At 40.6% G+C, this 20,913-nt stretch overlaps 2 protein-coding genes across 5 annotated transcripts in view; one reads left to right on the top strand and one right to left on the bottom strand.

The window, feature by feature from the left end:
* Nucleotides 1-6,876, top strand: part of LOC102289786 — a 34,008-nt gene extending 27,132 nt beyond the window's left edge. For all 4 annotated transcript variants that reach the window (XM_042214557.1, XM_042214556.1, XM_042214553.1 and 1 more), the window contains one exon: nt 413-6,876. In XM_042214557.1, coding sequence (XP_042070491.1) covers nt 413-460 — 48 coding nt within the window. In that variant the 3' untranslated portion in view covers nt 461-6,876. The remainder of the gene's footprint in view (nt 1-412) is intronic.
* Nucleotides 6,877-6,948: 72 nt separating this feature from the next.
* Nucleotides 6,949-18,489, bottom strand: LOC102289488 (tissue factor). Its single transcript, XM_042214558.1, has 7 exons — nt 18,294-18,489; nt 16,953-17,067; nt 11,372-11,461; nt 10,460-10,551; nt 9,941-10,119; nt 9,220-9,385; nt 6,949-8,167 (listed from the first exon to the last, which is right to left on the bottom strand). The coding sequence occupies exons 1-7, from the start codon at nt 18,358-18,360 to the stop codon at nt 8,031-8,033; spliced, it is 846 nt and encodes a 281-aa protein (XP_042070492.1). The 5' UTR covers nt 18,361-18,489; the 3' UTR covers nt 6,949-8,030.
* Between the last annotated feature and the right edge of the window lie 2,424 nt (nt 18,490-20,913).

Raw genomic sequence — 20,913 nt, 5'->3', positions numbered from 1 at the left:
CTATTCCATTAAACTGCTCCAGAGTCCGAAACCTTTCAAACTTCTTACAACGTTGAGATGAAAAACATTTCTTGTAGGGGTTGGACAATATGCCAAAAGTTTCCATCCAACAGCCAGAAATTGTTGATATATTTATTGTTGGTTTGTGGTGCCATGCATACATGTTTTTCTTTGTACTGAACATTAATTCTGGTTTCTTTGGCTAATGGTTTGCACCACTACTAAAGTGCCTGCTGAACAGCCCTGAACCTATCTTAAAGAAAATATTTTTTCATTTTGTTTGAAGTTCAAATGATTATTTAAAATAACTGTTAAAAGTCAGCGTGCCTCTCAAACTGCTTTGTGCATAGAAAATTATATTTTAAAAAAAACAAAACATCTACTTAAAAACATCTACTTTCATGTGTTTTAGGCCAAGGACAAGGCCCAGTCCCAGACTCAGGTCATCGATTTAAAGTGATCTCTCACCATGAAACATTCAAGTGAGGTTTACTGTGTCAGCACGGTTCCTGTGATGACAACAAGGCAAGAAGTGAAGATGATAAGGAATAAAGTACGACAAAGGGAAATGCAGTGGAGGAAAAATGACTAAAGAGCCCATTCTGGTGTTAATTATCACAGTAAATTAGTTCAGGTTAATCAGAGGAGAAACAATGGAAGGCAAGATGAAAAAACTACCAGGAACCAAATGATAAAAAAGATTTCCTGATTATTATATTAAGAAACATGATTTTATCCAGTTTTTTTATTTACATCTGTCAAGGTTGCAAACGACTGTCTGACCTACTATCTTGTCTTTTTATGATTTGATGAACTGAAGAAGGTTTTGACGGACCTGACTGGTCTGAAGTGCAAATAATGTCCATGTTTGTGATGTGACATACAGTAAATATTAGGAGGACATAGGTTACAAGACTTCAAATAGATAAACTGTATATAAATGATGCAATGTAATCTGCTGTTGTGGTTTTGAGATTATCTATCCAATTAGTAGTTTAGATCTAAGTTGCATATGAACTGTAGAGAGTTTATAGTCGGATTTACCAATGAGCGCATATCCACGCTCACAACAGTGTTTTCACACGTCATTTAAGAGGCTCCTTAAAGAGAAGCAGTGGCTCACTGCCATTCTAGGCTGGATTCTTCAGTTTCACCAGTGACAAAGCACGACTGATGGCTGTGGTCAGGTGTGTGCTTTGTTACATGTGTAGCACGCTCAGTAGTGGTGCGATGCCACCCATGTTTATAATTGGACTGTAACTGAAAAGATGGCCACTTCATTCTTTGTTCCAATTTCATACTGCACACTAATGCTGAAAATAAAAACTATGCAGGGATTTTGGTTGTGTACTGTTAGTTAGGTAGTTACAGACGTAACTACCTAACTAACAGCGCAGGCTGCCAATTCTTTCTTTTGTTTGGTAGCAACAAATAAAAAAGCAGCAAAGCTGTGTCCACCCAGGAAATGTGGGTGTGGTTTGGTGAGCAATGAAAGTCAGCGACATTGTCTGACTTCAAGTGGCGATGGGCAAAAAGCCCAGGATGAACTTTTCTCATGTTGGAGGCCACTGGAGTGACTGACATTTGTAAATGCATGAGGTCACCTAGGCAACCACAGCCTGGAGCGTCTACTAGTGATCAAAGCGATGCATGCGGGGAGCGCTGGGGTGGGGACACAACACCAAAAGACAGATAGTTACATCTGAGTGGAAGACTATTGCCTTCTACCGTTGTCATCAGTAGTAAGCTCTTGTATTTTTGTCTCTCCCTCGTAATGTAATTAATTTTACTACTGCTGATATTTAAAGACACCAGTACAGAAGTACTGTATGTAACTTTCAGAAAGCAGTTTTTTCTGTCCAGCAGCTTTTTATAGCACTGCCAGTGAAACTTTATGAAGTAATTAAGATGTGTTTTCATTTGTGAATGGCGCACACAAAGTCGAGCAGATTTACAGTGGTAAGACAGATCTGAGCATTTCATTGGTGTAAACATCTTTGCTTAGGAATGGTCTGAAGCGTGGAACCAGGACACAGCGAGGGTAAATGTGGAGTGGGTCTGGCACCGGTGCCGCTGTTACGCTGCCCATCCGGCAGTTTCTTCCACACAGGTCTGATAAGTAGTCAGAACAAACAGTGACGCCACAGCCAGAGTACAAAGCAGAAATCTGTGAGCTGATCATTTTCTGTAGGTTAATCACTCCCAGAGACCTCTTTGACACTGTTATATCATTTTCAGGTTATAATTAGATATCTAATTATATGTAAAACACTGTTATTCCTTTTGATTGTACCCACACAAGGTCACACGCACAACTGCTTTTTAACAAGTACATGATATTTACTGGTATGGTAGCAGAGCATCAGTGTAAAGTTCATTAGGCAGTTCAGAAATGGCACATAGCGCTTTATTCCTCTGAGCACCCGAAGCCTGTTCTACTGCAAGCGTCATTTAACCATTTGCACTCACATTCACACAAGCACTTTCTTCTACACCTGAGAGCTTTTCTCTAACAGTCACATACACATTGAACTTGGGGTTCAGTGTTTTGCAGACTGGAGGATGAAGTCATCAGTCTTCCTCCTGAGCCAACCTGAAGTACAATTCCAAAAAGTTTGCATGCTGTGTAAAATTTAAATAAAACAGAATTGGCTCGTCTTTATTCCTGATAGAACACAGAAAGCATATCAAATGTTTAAACGGAGAAAACATATCATTTTAAGAGAAATATGTAATATTTTAATTTGATGGCAGCAGCACATCTCAGAAACAGGGTCATGCTTGCCACTCTGTAGACTTTGGGAGAGGAATGCTGTCCCATTCTTGTCTCATAGAGATATTTTTCACTTTATGATGCTCCACCAGCTGGTAACAGCAAGGACTCTTCTACTATGAAGGCTTTCCATGAAACACATGCCATCTGGATGGGAGTATATGCTGCTCTAAAACTGCCAACTCCAGAGGCACTGATGCACTGCCACACCATCAGAAACGCAGGTTTTTGAACTGAGCACTGACAGCAAGTCGGATAGTCTAGAAGACGCAGTGTCCATGTTTTCTGATTTCAAATTAAAATTTCTTCACTTTGCTTCAGTCCATTTTAAATGAGCTTTGGTCCAGAGATGGTGGCACTGTGGTGTGTGTGGACAACACAGTGAGCTGTGTTCACAGACAGTGATGCTGGAAGTGTTCCTAAGCCCACGCACTGATTTCATAACAGGATCGTGTCTGCTTGAGGACCTGAAGATCAGCTGCATCTAATGTTGATTTTCAGCCTGGTCCCTCATGCAGAGATTTCTCCAGATTCTCTGAATCTTCTGAGCTTATGACTTTGGATGATGAGATATTCACAGTCTTTGCAACTATTTGTTGAGGAACATTATTCTGAAATTGCTCTACAATGTTGTTGAAGCACTTTTTTGCAGATCTCTCTCTCAGATGTTGTTTTCCCCCCAGTCCTGTTACTGACCTGTCATCAGTTAGTCTAATTACGTATAAAATGTTTCTTTTTTGTGTCACTTACTTTTTCAGCCTTTTGCCGCCCCATCCCAGCTTCTTTGAAACATGCTGCTGCCATCAAATTCAAACTGATTGTTTTTACATGGTAGTACAAATATCATGAGTGTGAGTCTACCTTTACATGGCACACTCAGCAGGCACTGATTGAACCTTTCAGTTCACACAAAGCTTCAGTTCAGCCTACCTCACTCTTTTACCATGATTTCATGACAGCAGCTACACCCATTAAAAGCAAGTATTCCATGAGTTTCATATTTGTAGATATGTACATGAACTCGCATTTTCTTTTGATTGTACAATGGTACACATCTTATAGCAAAGACATTAAAGTGAAGTCCCACATTCCACCTGCTTCAAACGAGATGCTTCCACTGAATAACTAGAATGGTTCCATTGGAAATGGAAGAAAACACAAGCTGGTTCACGAGTTAACATCAAGGGTCTAATCATTTTAAACAGAACCAGTTAAAGAGCCAGAGCTAATTTAATATAAAAGAGTCAGTGAGACCCCGAAGACCAGCCATCGTCACCTTACCTTATATTCAAAGTTCTTACTTCCAGTTAAAGGATTACTGATGTGTCCCAAAAGTGCATCCTGTTCATCTGGACATTTTCAGTGGGAGAAACTTTTTGTCACTCATCCAGGTGACTTCTTCAGTCTCAGCTGACTGCAGGTTTCCCCAATCTTATAAACAGTACATTTGCACAATGAGTGAAACTAGCACCACTGAAGGAACAGTGGGCTGGGAGATCAGTTCCTGGATCATTAATATGCAAATTGTCATGACCACCGATCAGTGGCCATGAGTACCATTGACAGAGAGTTGGGGAATGGCATGCATCGAGACATTATTGACGTGCGTTTTGCAGTTTTCCTATGCATTTTGGTCTTTTGTCCATGGAAACCATGTGGGTGCAGCATAATGTGAGGGTACACACCTTTAAAGGATATTTAGATCTAATGTGTGTTTCTGTATCATTTAGTATCAAGTTATTGGCAAAATCTAAAATTGACAAATCTACTAGCGTGAATCACAACGCTTCATATACAAGCACAGTGCTCCATGTATTTGCTTTGTTTTCAAATGTACAATCATGTGTAAAGAAAACAGAACATTTAGAAGACTTATTTTGTTCATTTGTTGCATTTTGGAACATAATTAGTTACATACACAACACTAAAACAACAGTTTGCACACTGCCAGCCTGTTACACACAGAAACTATGACGTATTGAGCATGGTCTGCTGCAGGAAACTGGATTATCTTTTTCAGACAGCAGGCTAAAACTATGCTGTCTCAAGCTAATAGACTGTAAACCTAAGCTGCCCGCTGGAAGCTCAGCTTCAACAGCAGTTTCCTGTCTGACTGCCGCTCCCTGACTCATCCACCAGTGGCTGTACTGGCGGATGAGAGTGCATTGTACCATGATGTGCTTACAGTTAAGCATATTCCATATAAAGTAGTCTCACACATACACAAGCATGCATCATTACAACCAGTAACATGTGATTTAAGATGGTGCTGCATTGTATCTTATGTGATAAAAAGCAGGTTTGCTCAAAATGTCAGACTTTTTGTGGTGTAATCAAATAGCAAATCTGGAGCTCCACAGTGTGCCAGCTGTTAATTTGTTATCCATTCATCTTTGGCCCAGAACCTGCCCTAATTCTTGTGTGGATGTGTGAAGATTTTTGTAGTTATGCATATAAACTTACCTCAAATGTTAGAAACATATGTGTGTCACAGCTACCCATGTCAAATAAAAATGAAAGTCAGTTTCTGAGTTTGAAAAATTGAATGATGCAGTCAAAATAATGTCGTCCTCACAATGTGAAAACCTAAAAAGAAGAATATCTGCAAACATGAGGGTATCGTTCTAAAATGCATTTGTGAATAACAGTAGTGATAAATCTGAAGGTGGTAGAAGCTTTGCTGACCACTTTGAACAGTTTTCTGGAGAATGGATCTCAGTTCTGATAGTCTCATGGAGATACATATTAATATGGACTATCTGTCAATAACATAATTTAGCAAGAAACATTTATCAGTAGAGTTTGCGTATCTTGAGTATCTGCAGGTGGAGCCGTCGTCCTGCTTAAACCATGTTTTGTTTTTTACTCTCCCAATAAGCTACGACATCTTTCATTAAAAATTGCTACTTTATTGCTACTAAATTATCCACATGTCAGGAGGAAGTCTCAGCAGACTGCCACTCTCCAGGGCTAAAGTGTGTTTTAATCGATTGCCAAGGTAACATCCAAAAAAAGCAAAAATGCATCACTGTACATAGACACATGTAGCGCACACTAAAATGACAAGGTCTGCAATCAGTTTTATTATATACACAGATAGCTGTCCATATCTCTGATTTAAAATATCTATATATTCATTTTACCAGCTGCTTTTATTATCCACACAGGATAAGAATATTACCCAAAGCATTGGCAGAGCTCTTCTACTGTTCAGAGAGGCAGACATCAAGTTCCCTGTGGAGCTTTTCATTCTTTGCAGCGTTGAATGACGTGTTTTCTACGATGTATATGTGTGTGCTCCAAAGCCATGGTCGAAGGACAGCATATTCAGAAGAAATTGTGCGTTTTGTCATGATGCAGCCATGGTTTATTGTGATGATGATTCATTTATGTCTAATGTACAATTTGGTGTCTTAAATGTGTGATGAAAAAACTAAGAAATAAAAGTCATCTGCAAGCCATAATGTGGTCTGCTTTTCCATCTCTATTGTCTGTTCCTGCTACCAATACAAAGCGAGAACGATCAGATGACCCCTGTGAGTCAGCACTTGGCAATGGTGGGAAAAAGGAACTCCCTTTTTAACAGGAGGAAACCTCCAGAAAGACCGGGCTCTGGGAAGGGCAGTCATGAGCCAGCACCAGTTGTGGGGTAAAGAGGTGCGTAGTGAAAGGATAAGATTGGATTGATAAAGAATTTGGAGAAGATGTTTTATTAATTGTGGTTTGTAAGAAAGAATTGTTTCATGTTTGTAACATTTTTACCTTCAGATATTCATAAATCAAAGACTATGTGTCACAATTATCCTCTTTTTTCCTGTTCTGAGGCAATTCACAGACAATTTCAAAGACAAGGATGGAGCGCTTCTGTTCAGCCAGGTAGGGAGCCAGTTCTGCTGTAGCGCCTTTGAATCTGGCCTCAATGTTACATAGTGAGAGCTGAAAAAAGGATCTGTAACTGCATCTACTGACACATGGCTCCAGCATAGGAAGCGCGGGATTCCTGGTGCTGGGGCAGGCCAGCTGGGCCCAAGACCAGTCTTTGTTTACTGGAAATGAGTACAATGGATTCAGGAAGGCCCACCAGCAGTGGCTGTTGGCAGAAGTATGAAATTGATGTTTCTGCTACATTTGGGATCTGAATGATCGATGAAAACAACAAGATGAGATAAAAGTAGTAAAGTAATCTTCAGCTTTTATTTAACACTATTTATATACAAATAGAATAATCCATGGACCTTTTGTCTCCCCCCACTCGTGAGAAAATAGCTGCTAAATAATCCATTGTGTTCACTAACCACCAGTGGTGAATTATAAGACCTGGACATTCAAATTTGAAACATAATGAGTCAAAAAGAAGAAAAAGGCAAAAGATTTGGCTCAGACACACAAATATGTTGGAAAGTCTTCCTAAGTAACCCCTGACAAAACAGCACATCAAGCTGATGCAGATATGACATCAAAACGAACTTCACAGCTTTAATTACCAGCTGTTCGTCCATCTTCTTCTACTTAACCATTTCAGGGTCACAGTGGGCAAGAGCCTAACCAAGGTGTAAGGTTTTGCAAGGAGAAATGAGAGACAGACAACTATTCACACGTATGGGCAATTTAGATTCACCAAACTTAACCCCAATAACTGCATGTCTTTAAACTGTGGGAGGAAGCCAGAGTACCCAGAGAGAACCCACGCAGACATGACGTGAAGGGACAGGCTCCAGCCAGATGCTGGATTTAAACCCAGGACCCAGGTGCTAACCACCCCACCACTGTGCTGCACATTTACCAAAATATTTGTCAAACTGTTTGCTTTTTCTATAATCTTGAACCATTTAAACATTTTTTACAAATGAAGATTACAGATAAACTGTGATTGTGACTTAATGATATATTTCAGTTACTTTAGAAAAAGAAATGTTGTTTAATGAAAATTACTCTACAGCCAATGAGCTCCATGCAAACGCATGGGTTGGACGCAGGTTCCGCCAGAAGACAAGCTAATAAATGATGCCGTACTTCAGGCATGAACATTCTAATAATCCAGTCATTTAGACACAAATCACGACTTTGCTGTAGCAGACTGGTTTTGGTTACTGTTTTCCTGAAAGGACAAACACTGGTGAATGTGAAAGACCAAATTCTTGATGAAGTCTTTCACTTTCAGTGTCAACTAAATAAAGAACTTGAATATGAAATACAGAAATAATACCCATAATACAGTGTAAACTTGGTTTCAGAGAGCAAACTTAACCCAAGCACTTTACACTGGTGCTGATGACTGAGACATTTGCAGAGTTTTGTTTCTCTGGCGACAGCAGAGGACGGTCACCGTGACGATGACGATGAGGACTGTTAACATGATGAAGCCTACACCAACCCATGCTCCAACACTCAAATCTGCAGAAAGAACGAGGGTCACTGTTAAATAGACTGGTTCTACCTGAGCACTCAAAGTGCTTTATACAACATGCCTCATTCACACACACACACACACACATTCATATAAGCACTCTTTTCTTTGTGTAAGTGCTTTCTATCTAATATTCACACTCAGATGAATGCATCAAGAACAACTGTAGCTCAGGAGGTAGAGCAGGTCATATACTAATCAGAAGGCTGGTGGTTCCATCCAGTCTACAAGTATCCTTGGGCAAGATACTAACCCCAAGCTGCTGTCCGATGCATCTATTGGAGTATGAATGTGTGTGAGTCTTAGCTAGGAAGTGCTGAAAAGCATAGAAGTGAATGTGGCACTTTGAGTGGTCTGGGAGAGTAGAAAAGCACTTTATATAAATCAGTCCATTATCGTGCCCGAGGATAGTTTGGTATGCATGCTGGAGCAGCCAGGGATCAAACCCTGAACCTTCTAATTACTACATGACCCGCTCTACCCCGCAGGAAATGTAGACGATCAGTGTTACCACCTACATGCTCCTTATTGTTTAAGACTGCAGATGTTGATGATAGTTACTGAATTCTGTGACAACAATATTCTGAGTGACATTAAACTTAAATCACATCCTGTCAGCCAGTCCCTTATGTCTGAGAAAGTTGTCACAGTGGATGACTCCACATATTTGGCACAGATGTTCAGTGCCCTCCTATTTATACAGCACTCGGAGTACACTAGCTTATGACCCACTGAGGCTGGGTGTGCCTCCTCCTAATCTTGAGCTGTTGATTTTTCACATAAGGCTCCAAGTGTTAACCACGATACTATGAAGCCAATGGAATCAAATCAAATCTGACAAAATACCAAATTAAGGTGTCTTAATTTCCAGCAGGGGGCAGCACTCTCCCTCTAATGCTGATATACACTGGTTGTTTATTACTCTGGTCTTGAGTACTTAATGAGGAAGAAGCTGCAATTGAAACAACTAATAACAAATTTCAGTATGTATTCACCAAAGCTGAAATAGTTTACAGAGTTGCATGTAGAATATGTGTACCTTGCAGGATGTCCTGGGATCTTTCTGTGCACTGCTGCATGCTCCAGGATCCCTGCTGAGTGGCTTTGGGTCTGGATTTGATGAACGTTGCCACCATGAAGCAGTAACTCTCTCCTTTATCCAGCCCCGGTATCACTTTCATACTTGAGTTTGATATCTCATCTCTCTAAGGGGTAACAGCAGGACAGATTACTGTCATTCATCTGTAAACATTTAACCAACTTACCAAGCAGACATTTGGATGTTTGGGTCAAGTCTTCATTTGACTGATCGTAAGACCAGGCCCAGCAGAAAACAGCTAGCCTACACACACAAATGCCACATTGTTGCTCTTTATTTCAAATTCTTAGAGCTGCAGTTCTGGATTTTTAGAAGATGTCCAATTACATTGGTAATACTGACCAGTGTTGAATGAAACTAGCCATAGGCCCTAAATCTAAAGCCCCAGATGAACTTGTTACTAACTAACTAACTAACTAACTAACTAACTAACTAACTAACTAACTAACTAACTAACTAACCACTGTGTGGGTGCCTATAGAATGGGCTGACCACACTAAGCAGAGAGGGACCCATAGTAAGGCCCATTGCTAGCCCATATTCTTCGTGTGAGCAAGCCTAACGTGGAGCACTAACAGAATTACATGAAAAAGGTGTAATTTTTTCAGTTTAACAACATAATTTGCAGCTCATTTCACTTTTAGCGTTAACATCAGATTACCTTTCCTGTGCTTCCAGACTTGTAGTAGCGGATCTTATAATTAAGATCTTTTTTGAAAATGTCTCTGATGCTGAGCTGCTTCCCACGATCATAAATGGAGGTTAAAGGATCAGTGATGTTCACTATTACTCTTCTGTCATCCAATGGCGCCACAGTGAAACTCACAGCACTGATGTTACCTGGGGACAGGACCAACCAACAGTTATGCTGAGACTGCCTGCAAAGGTTTATTCATGCGCTAAAAGTCAGTTCAGTTAGTTTACAACATCATTACTAGAGCGAGTGAGTTTTTGAGTGGATGGGTGCTCTACTAAACATTATGCAGAATGCCTGATTGGTGCAGGTATGGTAGCCTTGACATTATGGGCTCAGCCACAACAGGGATCAGGATGCATGGATAACCTGATCAGGTCCAGGCTTTGGTTGGCATTAAGCTGTGAAGGCAAAGGGTGTGTGTGTGTGTGTGTGTGTGCGTGTGCGTGTGCGTGTGTGTGTGTGTGTGTGTCATATATAACCTACTCTCTCTATAGGGATTGAACCTGGAAGATTGAGTGTGAGGGAGTTCATAGTCCATGTCCATGATTTCTGTTTGAACATCAGCAAAGTAGGTCCTGTGAAATAGGGACACAAAGAATACATATGCTTTGGAGGCACATTCATCTGCACTTATATAACACATTACGAGTCAAACGTTTGGACACACCTTCTCATTTAGTCATTTTTCTTTATTTTCATGACTATTTACATTGTAGATTCTCACTGAAGGCATCAAAACTATGAATGAACACATATAGAGTTATGTAGTAAACAAAGTGTGAAACAACTCAAAAAATGTATTTTAAATTCTTCAAAGTAGCTGCCCTTTGCCTTGATTACTGCTTCGCACACGCTTGTCATTCTGTCGATGAGCTTCGTAAGGTCGTCACCTGAAATGGTTTTCCAACAGGCTTGAAGGAGGAGATGATGAGAACTTGTTGACTTCATTCTGCCAACCTGATTTCTGCACAACACAACTGATGGTCCCAATCCCATAAAAACGGCAAGAAATTCCACAAATTACTTCTGACAAGTCACACCTGTGAAGCGAAACCATTTCAGGTGACTACATCATGAAGCTCACCGAGAGAAGGCCGAGGGTTTGCAGCTCTGTCAACAGGGTATTTATCAATGTTTTTTTTCTTGCTACATAATTCCATATATGTTGCTTCATATGATTTAATGTCTTCAATTTGTAAAGTAAAGATAAAGAAAAACAATTAAATGAGAAGGTGTGTCCAAACGTTTGACTGGTAGTGTACATATAACTTTTCTCGAGTAAAATCACAGCGCACAAATATTGCTGACAATAAGAAAAAAATCAAAAGTAAAAGTATAAAGTAAGCTCGATGTAAACCTACCAGATGTGTTTAAGGGTGATGGCAGTGTTCTTACCTATCCGAGGCCTTGAGGGACTGAGTCAGGTCACATTCTGATGCTGATATTTGGATACAATTAGGACTTTCTTCCCAGTCAGCATCTTCACTGCAAGTCACACGGCAGTTACTGTCATTCTGACATGCGCTTATGAAAACAGTTTTTAAAACTCAATTGAAATGTTCCGCTTGACATGTCTGGATTGTGTTGTTTTTTGGCAAGCAAATATTTCCTCCTGTACACATAGTCATGATATATGCATCAATACATCGAGGTTAATCAGTTATTTATTTGAATCACTCTATCACTGTGACTGCCTGCCTGTAGGTGTGAACTCTTTCTTTAGGTTCTAGGTGTTCTTCCTCGATGACAGATGCAGGACACTTGAAATAGTGTCCTGCATTTAGTCTTCCCAGCTCATGGGGCTCTCTGGCTCTCCCTCGCCACCTTGACTTCCCATTGAACCCCATGAGTTGTATGATCTTGTTAAAGATGTTCATTAGAAACTAACACAGTGTTGTGTCAATTTAGGACCAAAGCTGGGAGGCTCGTAAAGAATTGACCAGGTAATCCACGGGACAACTGCTGCCTAAGCGGAAACCGTTAGCTGTCCCACATGTGTCAGGAGTATTGGAATGGCTGAGACGCATTTTCTCTCAAACTTAAATGAGCTGTGGGCCACTGCGGGCACTGTCATCTCATTGGAGGGCCACTTTAGTGTTCAAGTAGTACAAAAAACCCCAAACAAACAAGAAAACACTCACAAATATTTCCAATTTTTTTTTTTTTATTTCAAATATTGTATAACAAGGTAAAACTGCAAATGTTTTTCCCCTCACTCTTAACTAACCGAAGCCTTTCATTGAACTACCAAATAAACACACTGGTACTCTCTCTCTGGCCAGGAGACGTGGCAGCACTTCTGCTATCATTTGCTCCTTACATTGCACTAAAATCTATTTTATCTTCTTCTCCTATACTAAAAGAATCTGAATGCAAATCTACACGCTGCCAATGGTGAGATGCCAAAATGTGTTTCATTGTTCTTGTAACAGTGACAATAAAGATCTATTCTATTCTTCTATAATTTTGTTCATATTTAACAAAATAAAAATGCAGACGTACGTTTGTACTCTCTGCTCATATTGCTTTCATATTAAATAATTTCTTGCATTTTAAAGAACTTAGTTTAACTTTGCACTGAACAACAAACAAATCCTCCCTAAAAAAGGAACTTCAAGAGCCAAATTGCGTTATATTTCTTCATGTCAATATATGGGCCAGAAGTAGGGGTGACGTGGGCTGCAAGTGGCTCTATGGCTTTCAAACCCCAAAACATACTGCGCCAACAATTGGTCCGCCCCAAAGATCTGGTCCCACAGCTCAAACAGAGTAATATGGTGTACACCAAACCTGTTCAAAGGGCCACAGGCCCAGAAGCAACCCAACGAGCCCTGCCTGTGGCAGAAACGCAGAGTACAACAAATAAACCACACAGCTGGCGAGAAGATTTCAGCTTTTGTTGAGGACAGTGGTAATGAAGCATGTCTGTATGCTTGTAAATGGGCTGGTTCTTATATAGCGCTTTTCCACTCTCACTGAGCACTCAAAGCGCTTTACACAACTTGTGCACTCACCCAGTCACACAAGCACTTTACCTAAGGTTTTAGTGCTTGTATAACTCCGATGGATGCATCGGAGGGCAACATGGGGTTAATATCTTGCCCAAGGATATTTGGTATGTAGACTGGAGGAGCCTGGGATCGAACCACCACCCTTCCGGTGAGTAGATGACCCACAGCCACCCCTTGTGACAGACGGGGCTTCATCCATGGCAGGAAAAGTGAGTGGTTTGGCTGTTGCACCTCAAACCTTCATTGCATTGTGCAGCAGATGGTGTTGTGCGCAAAACTAAGCATGGAGCTCAAAACAACAATGGACAGTGTGATGGCTACAATTGATTTAAGCCTCCAGCACCGCTTATTCCACATGCTGCTCTCAGAAATGTCTGCTGAGCACCGTGACCTGTTATTGCACAATGATCTCAGGTGGCTGTCCAAAGGCAGTGCACTGGAGCATTTCTGTGATCTCAAAGAGGAGATCACAACTTTCCTCTGCAACAGCAGGCAAAAAAAAAAGCAGAAACACATTTGAACTGCATGAGGACAACAGCTTTATGGCCAGTGTCTGCTTTCTGAGCGACATATTCAAAACATGAATGACCTTAATGTGGGACTACAAGGCAGAGGCAAAACTGACACTGAGCTTGTGGAACAGATGTATGCACTCCAAGCCAGGCTGAACCTTTCACCACCGACTTGAGCACAGGCCGGTTGCTGCATTTTCCAGGGCTCTGTAAAAGCATCTCATCTGCGGCACAAGTCATGGATGTGATGACTGATTTCACTGCGAGGTTGAAAGAGAAGTTTTCTGGTCGATTGGATGGACTTGCTCTACGCAGAAAGGTGATGAGTTTTGCCAGAGACCCATTTAGTGTTTTAACAGAAGGGGACTTATCCGTCAGAGCAAAGGAAGTGATCCCTTCCACTGACGAGGGGAAGAAGACGTTTTGCACCAACGGATCTTTGGACCAATGTCAATACATACCAGTTCCCTAACATTAAGAAAGTATCAGTCGTAACCTTCAGTATGTAGGGGTCAATGTCCACATGTGAAGCTTTTTGCACATGAATTCAAGAAAAAGCAGCTGTCGTTGCTCACTGACAACAAACTTCACTATTGCCTTCAAAGGTGCACTGACACTTACGAGCCAAACGTTGCCGCTCTTGTTCAGAAACAAATGTCAGGTTAGTGTAGACTTGTGTACTGTTGATTTAAAACAAACCTGCATTCCCTCAGTGTGCAGCAGTAAATGTTGTATTCATATGTGTTACTGCTATGGGTTTGTGCACTGATAGCTTTGATAGGATTGATTGTTCTTTTTGAATTCTGTTAAATGGAATTTAAGATGTGTCTGGGTCACATAAGTATGAACTTTATTTTGAAAGGGAATTGTCCAAATATTTTTTATTTTTTAATTTCAAATGTGAATAAAAAAAGTATTGCTACTAGCGCAGGCTCTCTTCAGCTATAGCTCATTTATATGTTTTTTCGTGTGCATGTGTGAAATGTCACAAGATTTAAAAGGGAAAAAATAATAAACAACTTTTTTTCAATACATTTGTGTTGGTTTGAAACTTATCGTGATCTGCTGCTGACTGGCTGCTAAACAATATCTGGCCCAGATATATTCCTTGGTTTTAAAATCTGGCCCAACTAACTTTATAGCCGTGGTGTACCCTGTTGTGCCAGGAGGATTGCCGTGATTTACACACTGTGGGAAACCAAAAAACACCTGGATCCATTTCAGTTCGTATACCCGTCAAACTGCTTGACCGATAATGCATTTTCAACTGCCCTTCACTCAGCCCTCACACAGCTGGACACGAGAGACTCATGTATCAGAATGCTGTTCATAGACTTCAGTTCAACATTCAACAAGATCATTCCACAGGAGCTCAGACATGAACTGGATCAGCTGGGGATCAGCACCTCACTGTGTAACTGGTTTCTGGATTCCCTGACAGGAAGAGGCGATCGTGGCTCAAGAGTTGGGTGTTCGTCTTGTAATCGGAAGATTGCCCCGGCTCGGACAGTCTTGGTCGTTGTGTCCTTGGGCAAGACACTTCACCTACCGCCTACTGGTGTTGGCCAGAAGGGCCGATGGCTCGATATGGCAGCCTCGCTTCTGTCAGTCTGCCCCAGGGCAGCTGTGGCTACAGCCTCCACCAGCGTGTGAATGTGAGAGTGAATGAATAGTGGCATTGTAAAGCGCTTTGAGGGGTCCCGAAAAGCGCTTTATAAATGCAATCTATTATTATTATTATTATTATTATTATTATTATTATTATTATTATTATTATTATTATTATTATGACAGCAGGCAGTACGGGTCAGCAGCAACACCTCCAGCATACGAACGCTGAATACGGGTAATGGAATACATCCAGCAACCAAGCTGCTCTCAGCGTCAAAGACTCCAACCTAAAGAAACACTTCAGTGTCTTCGATGTACTATTGCTGTGTGATTTATTACTATTAATGAAGCTCTGAAAGAAGACAGAAAGAAAACATATTACTAATAAAGGAATAATTTTCTATACAAGATCACTGCAAAAAGTGCAGCCTCACCTAATGTCCCCCCTACTGTTGCTCATTTTATATTAAGATTTAGAAATCTAGTTGGTGTTACTTTCAGAACTGCTCGTGATCACTTGCAGCTAGCAGGTTGTTAATGCTGTCCATCAAGTCTAACAGTCTGCAGTCTATGAACTAACCAATGGTAGCTCGGTGGCGAGTAGCCTTCAAATTTAAATTCAAAATGTATTTGTGTAGCACATTTAAAAACAACAGAGTTGACCGAAGTGCTTCACAATCGGCTAAAAACAAGAGAAAACAACAGAGAAACACAGATAAACAAGAAGACAGTGAATTAACAATACAAACATAAAACAGGCCTGATGGTACTCATACTGAACCAAATTAAAAGCCAAAGTAAAGACGTGAGTTTTAAGACGCAATTTAAAAGACTGAATAGACTCTACAGTACGAATCTCCTCTGGCAGATTCTTCCAGAGTCTGGGCGCTGCTGCTGCGAAGGCCCGATCTCAAACGAGCCCTCGGTTGTGCTAAGAGCATCTGGCTAGATGATCTCAGTGCTCTTTTGGGGTCATACATGTTGAGGAGTTTGTTTAAATAACTAGGCGCCATATTATTTAAAACTTTAAAAGTAAGTAATCTTAAAATCAACACGATATTTGACAGGGAGCCAGTGTACATCTGCTGAAACTGGAGTGATGTGTTCATACATTCTAACAGCTGTTAAAAGACGTTCAGTAATAGTAATAAATCACAGAGCAGTAGGACAAATAGCACGAGAATATATCAAATAATCACACTGAGTAACTTAACAGAATACATTACAAACTACATTTTGGGTCAATGTACTCTGTAATCTGTAGTGGAATTTTAAAAGTAACCTTCCCAACACTGCTCCCCAAGGATGTGTTGAGCCCACTTCTCTTCACTCTGCTGACCCACAACTGCACATCATCACACAGCCTCTTCATCTAATTTGAAGACAACACAACTGTGGTAGGTCACATCAGCGACAACGATGAGACCTACTACCGGCGTTAAGTTACTAAAGGAGTTAACAGTGGTTTCCCTGAATGTGGAGAAGACTAAGGAGATCATCGTAGACTTCAGGAGAGCTCACACCATGTATGCTCCACAAACCATCAATGGTGCTGCTGTGGAGAGGGCAAGCAGCACCAAGTTCCTGGGTGTGCACATCTCAGAAGGTCTCTCTTGGTCAAAGAAAACAGCCTCACTGGTCGTTTAAGCCCAACAACAACTCTACTTCCTCCACAAACTGAGAAGGAAGAGCCTCAAAATACCCGAAGTTTAAAGGCATCTTTGAGGTTCAAAGTGTGTGTGTGTGTGTGTGTGTGTGTGTGTGTGTGTGTGTGTGTGTGTGTGTGTTTGTTGTGTTTGTGATGAGTGTTGGTGTGTGTGTGTGTGTGTGTGTGTGTCTCACCGTGAGAACCTGACAGTGTATGTGTAGTCAGAGGACGTCACACTCCAGCGAAGATGTGTGGTGAAGTCCAGAGACACCCAGTGGACGTCTTGTGCTCTAGGGACTGAGTTCACATCTGTGAATAAAATAAAACATCGTCAGTATTTTCCAGTTTTCCATGACTCCTGCTTCCTGTTTTCTTTGGGTTTTTGTGTTTGTTTTTATTTTACAATAACTGAATTGAATGAAGGATCTTAATGAACCATTTATTTAAGCTGGAGAAAATGATGACAACTCCCTCAACATCTTCATACTCGTAATCAGAACCAAATTAAAGTCTGCGAGTCAGCAAAGGTGGGCACAGGTCAAAAATGAGAGTTTTACATAACAGAAAGTTATACATTTTATAAAATCATAAAGCGAATGCATCTGTTAAAAACTGTAGTGGAAGATTTTGTTTAGTTCAGCTTATTTAGAAAATCCCCACATCTGTGCACCGTCATGGAATGGTTAATGAGTACTCCATTACTAATATGTTTTATTCACAGACGCCTTTCAAAACACTCAAGTTTACGATACAAGCAATTCAATTACAAGTCACAGTATGGATCAAATAAAAGTTGGAAGATGTCGTAGAATTAAAAGTCTGTACAACAGAGTTTTCAGACTGAGAGAGAATCAATATTTCAAACATGGTGGTGGGAGAGCTAAAGATGAGGGGCAAATCGGTTCGAAGCTCTGAAGCCCAGAGGGGGTCCGATGAGCAGATGGCATAATGACAGTAAGCGAGAAGGAGGATCTCAGAGTACAGGAAGGAGAGGTGATGCGATGAATATCACATTATTACACAACGGTACGTGTTCCTACCAGACGAAGCTCAGTTTGTCACTGTTTAATTTAAGAAAATTAGCAAACAACCAATATTTAATTTTGCATAAGCAGTCAGTGAGAGCAAAACTTGATGGAAAGCTAGATGCCATCAGAGTAAGAATAAAAATGCAAAAGCAGTTTTCTTTCAAATGTGACCAGAAACCCACGGGACCATCCCACTGCTATTTTCTAAATATTCTAAATTTCTTTCAGATTCTCTGCAATATTTCAGAACATCTGTAATTGTTGGACATTTTACTGCATCATAATACCAAGCATGAAACTTTAAGTCCTGTGTAAGATGCTTAACTCTTCAGTCTGTGTTCTCTATCAGATGAAGTAGAGTCTGCTGTGTTGTAAGGACTAAACTTTGATATGTGATATGCTAAAACTGAAACGAGACATGACACTGGTGTCTAGGTAAAATGTCTAACACCAGTCGCCTCTGTCTGTCTGTCTGTCTGTCTGCCGATCATGTGCTGTGTGTTTTACCTGCAGTGGTTATGCCGAAGGCAGACAGAGAGAGTCCCAGCCAAAGCAGAGTTTTTACAGTTGCCATGTTAGTACCAGCGTGTCCTTTCTCTGTCCTGATCTGTTAGCTGAAGAGAGCAGAAGGAGCTGAAAAGGATTGGTGCCGCTTCCGTTCAGCTGCACACACAAGGGTAATGGGGTGGGGTATGCTGATCCTTCCCACATGTTTGCCTCAACATTGGGGAATGGGGGAGGAGATGTTCTGAAACAATTTGCTCAATCCGAACTGTTTTCCTTCTTATTCATCCCCTTTACGACCTTTACAGGAATTGGACTGCGATCGTGCAGTGTGCAAACTTTTGCAAAAGAATGCTTATATTTACGTTTAACCTGTCTTATCATGAAGTTCTTCTTTGTGGAAAGGAATTCGCCTGCACTCCACGGTCTGTCTGTTCAATGGTGTTTTTGTGAGTGCACGCAGTTTGATGCCATGTTGCCTTGACAACTAATAGGCTTTGTGTGAGTGGTTCAGTTTTACTAACTTCTAGGTTGCCGGGAAACTTGTTTCTTTCTAGTTTCACTCAGCAGCAATGCATACAAATACCACACAGTACAAAATAGGATGCATTATTACAATTTTTGCTCAGTCGCTTTGAAACATTTCCCAAAACACTTTTAAAGTTCTCAGCAGTGAAGAAATATTTCCATAAACAGCATGTATGAAATACACTGCAGCTCACCCAGAGCCTCAGTTCATATTTTAAAGTCACATGTTTGTGTCAGTGAAAAGGTCACTGCCAACAAAATTAAAGGTTTAGAAATGTTGTAAGAATAATTTCTCACCTTCCAATTTCACAGTCAGGTCCAAAACATTTGCTACAGTATACTTGAGCTTGAAAAAACCTGTTAGGGATGACTGGATGTTATTGCAGCAAATACTTCTCCTCACTATGGAACAGGTGAAGAACCAGCAAGTACACATGATTCAGTCCAGCTCTTGATTCATCAGGACAGAAGATTTCTTGGCAGGATGAAGGAGATCCTGCCAAGAAACATGAAATGTAGATTGTTCATTGGTAGAAATGTTAATAATGTATATTATAATTCCAACAAAGCTTCATCTTGGAATATGACTGGCAGCTGTAAGTCTGACAAAATGTCAGCATATTTAAGTGCATATAAATGCATGGTTATCATTTGATGATATTTCATCTATAAAAACATGAATTATTTAATATTTTCGGAAACTTGGGGGAAACTAAGCTATTGAAGTAACCGTGAGGAAGAACTGAGGCTTTTAGTTTGTTAAAAAACTAAAAAATATATCACTTTGTTGTTCTAATGTTGGTTGTACAAATGCAACAAAAAACAAGACATTTATGAGAACTTTTACAGACTCTACCTTCCCTTTGCTCTCCATCCATTAGTCCCTTGGGTGAGCAGAGCAGGGAAAAATGCCAAGGAATGTGGCTGTGAAGAAAACAGTCAGCTCTTTTATAGGCTTGTGGGAATTCATGCTTCCCATGATTTCACCTATTTCAGATCATCTAAAAGCCTCACTGGGAGCCAGTAACTATGTGGGAAAAGTTCAGCAGTCGCAGTCATTTCCATGAAACCTTCTGGTATCACGTAAGCACCAGAGTGACAAACGTTGGACCCTCCTCCACATGTACGCAGGAACACACACTTACTCCAAAAACCCACAAGCGTACAAAGTATTTGTCTTTTTTGGTTAGTTTTACTCCAGGATTGTTTTGTGCATTTCACTTTGTCCAGGAAACGATGATGATGTGGATTAAATACTGGAAACAGCTTTACGTGGTAAAGCATGTGTCGTTTCTTCTAGGATTTCCTGCGTTAAAGTGTCTGAGTATCTGCTTTGCTTCTTCTCAGCACTGGTTAATAAACAAAGCATTGCTGTAAACAATGAGAGCCCGGACACATGTTTCTGATCACTGCAGCACCAACACCAGCGCACACATGCAACACGAAATCAGTGTGATGGTGCAGCCAGTCTTGTAAAATTCACTGCTCAACAACCAAGTCAGTGTTTACATCAAGTAAACATAGTGACAGGTCCAAAAGTAGTTGTTTTTCCTTTTTTAAGTGCAGTTTAACAGTAAATGAAGGGTTTAACAAAAGTATTGCATTAACCTTTAAAGAATGAAAACCATTTCTATGCGCAGTTCTCCATTTTCAGAGGCTAAAATGCACCATTAACTGGAAAGTATTTTCCTGGTGTGGTGAGGCCTGCTTCCTCATTACTTCATAACAAATAAAGCAAACAAAACATATGCAGTTGATTCCAACTCTGGAATTTGCATCTGGTAACTTTTAAGGCTTTTAATTCTCAATGAGGCCCAGCGAAGACGAAGAGGCCAAAAACCCTAAACAAACTATCAGACAGAGCAAAACCTCTACGTACGTACGTACATTGTTAAACGAAGGAATACTTTGGTAAACACAGCAACACTGTCTCTGGTGGGCTCTACAGCCCACAACATACACTGAGCTCTCAGTCTATTCAATGCAGATTTTGTAAACAGAAAAACTACTGTAGAAAAGTGTCTCCAAAGCCTGCCTGCGTAGTCGCAGTGATGCTGTTCTTCTCTTTTTAGAATAATAAACATCCACCCAAGCA

The sequence above is a fragment of the Haplochromis burtoni genome, unplaced genomic scaffold, assembly GCF_018398535.1.
Source record: "Haplochromis burtoni strain Fernald_Lab_line unplaced genomic scaffold, NCSU_Asbu1 Contig_587, whole genome shotgun sequence".
Classification (NCBI taxonomy): Eukaryota; Metazoa; Chordata; class Actinopteri; order Cichliformes; family Cichlidae; genus Haplochromis; species Haplochromis burtoni.
Note: the sequence above shows the minus strand (reverse complement) of the source record. Positions and strands in the feature narration are given on the sequence as shown.

Bases quoted from the DNA above. Each gene is read 5' to 3' on its own strand.
- LOC102289488 (XM_042214558.1), bottom strand. From the start codon at position 18,360: ATGGCAACTGTAAAAACTCTGCTTTGGCTGGGACTCTCTCTGTCTGCC. The intron at 10,120-10,459 runs GTAGGTTATATA...TCCTGTCCCCAG, and splicing joins GTTCAATCCCTATAGAGAGA to GTAACATCAGTGCTGTGAGT. The intron at 8,168-9,219 runs GTACACATATTC...TTCTTTCTGCAG, and splicing joins ATCCCAGGACATCCTGCAAG to ATTTGAGTGTTGGAGCATGG.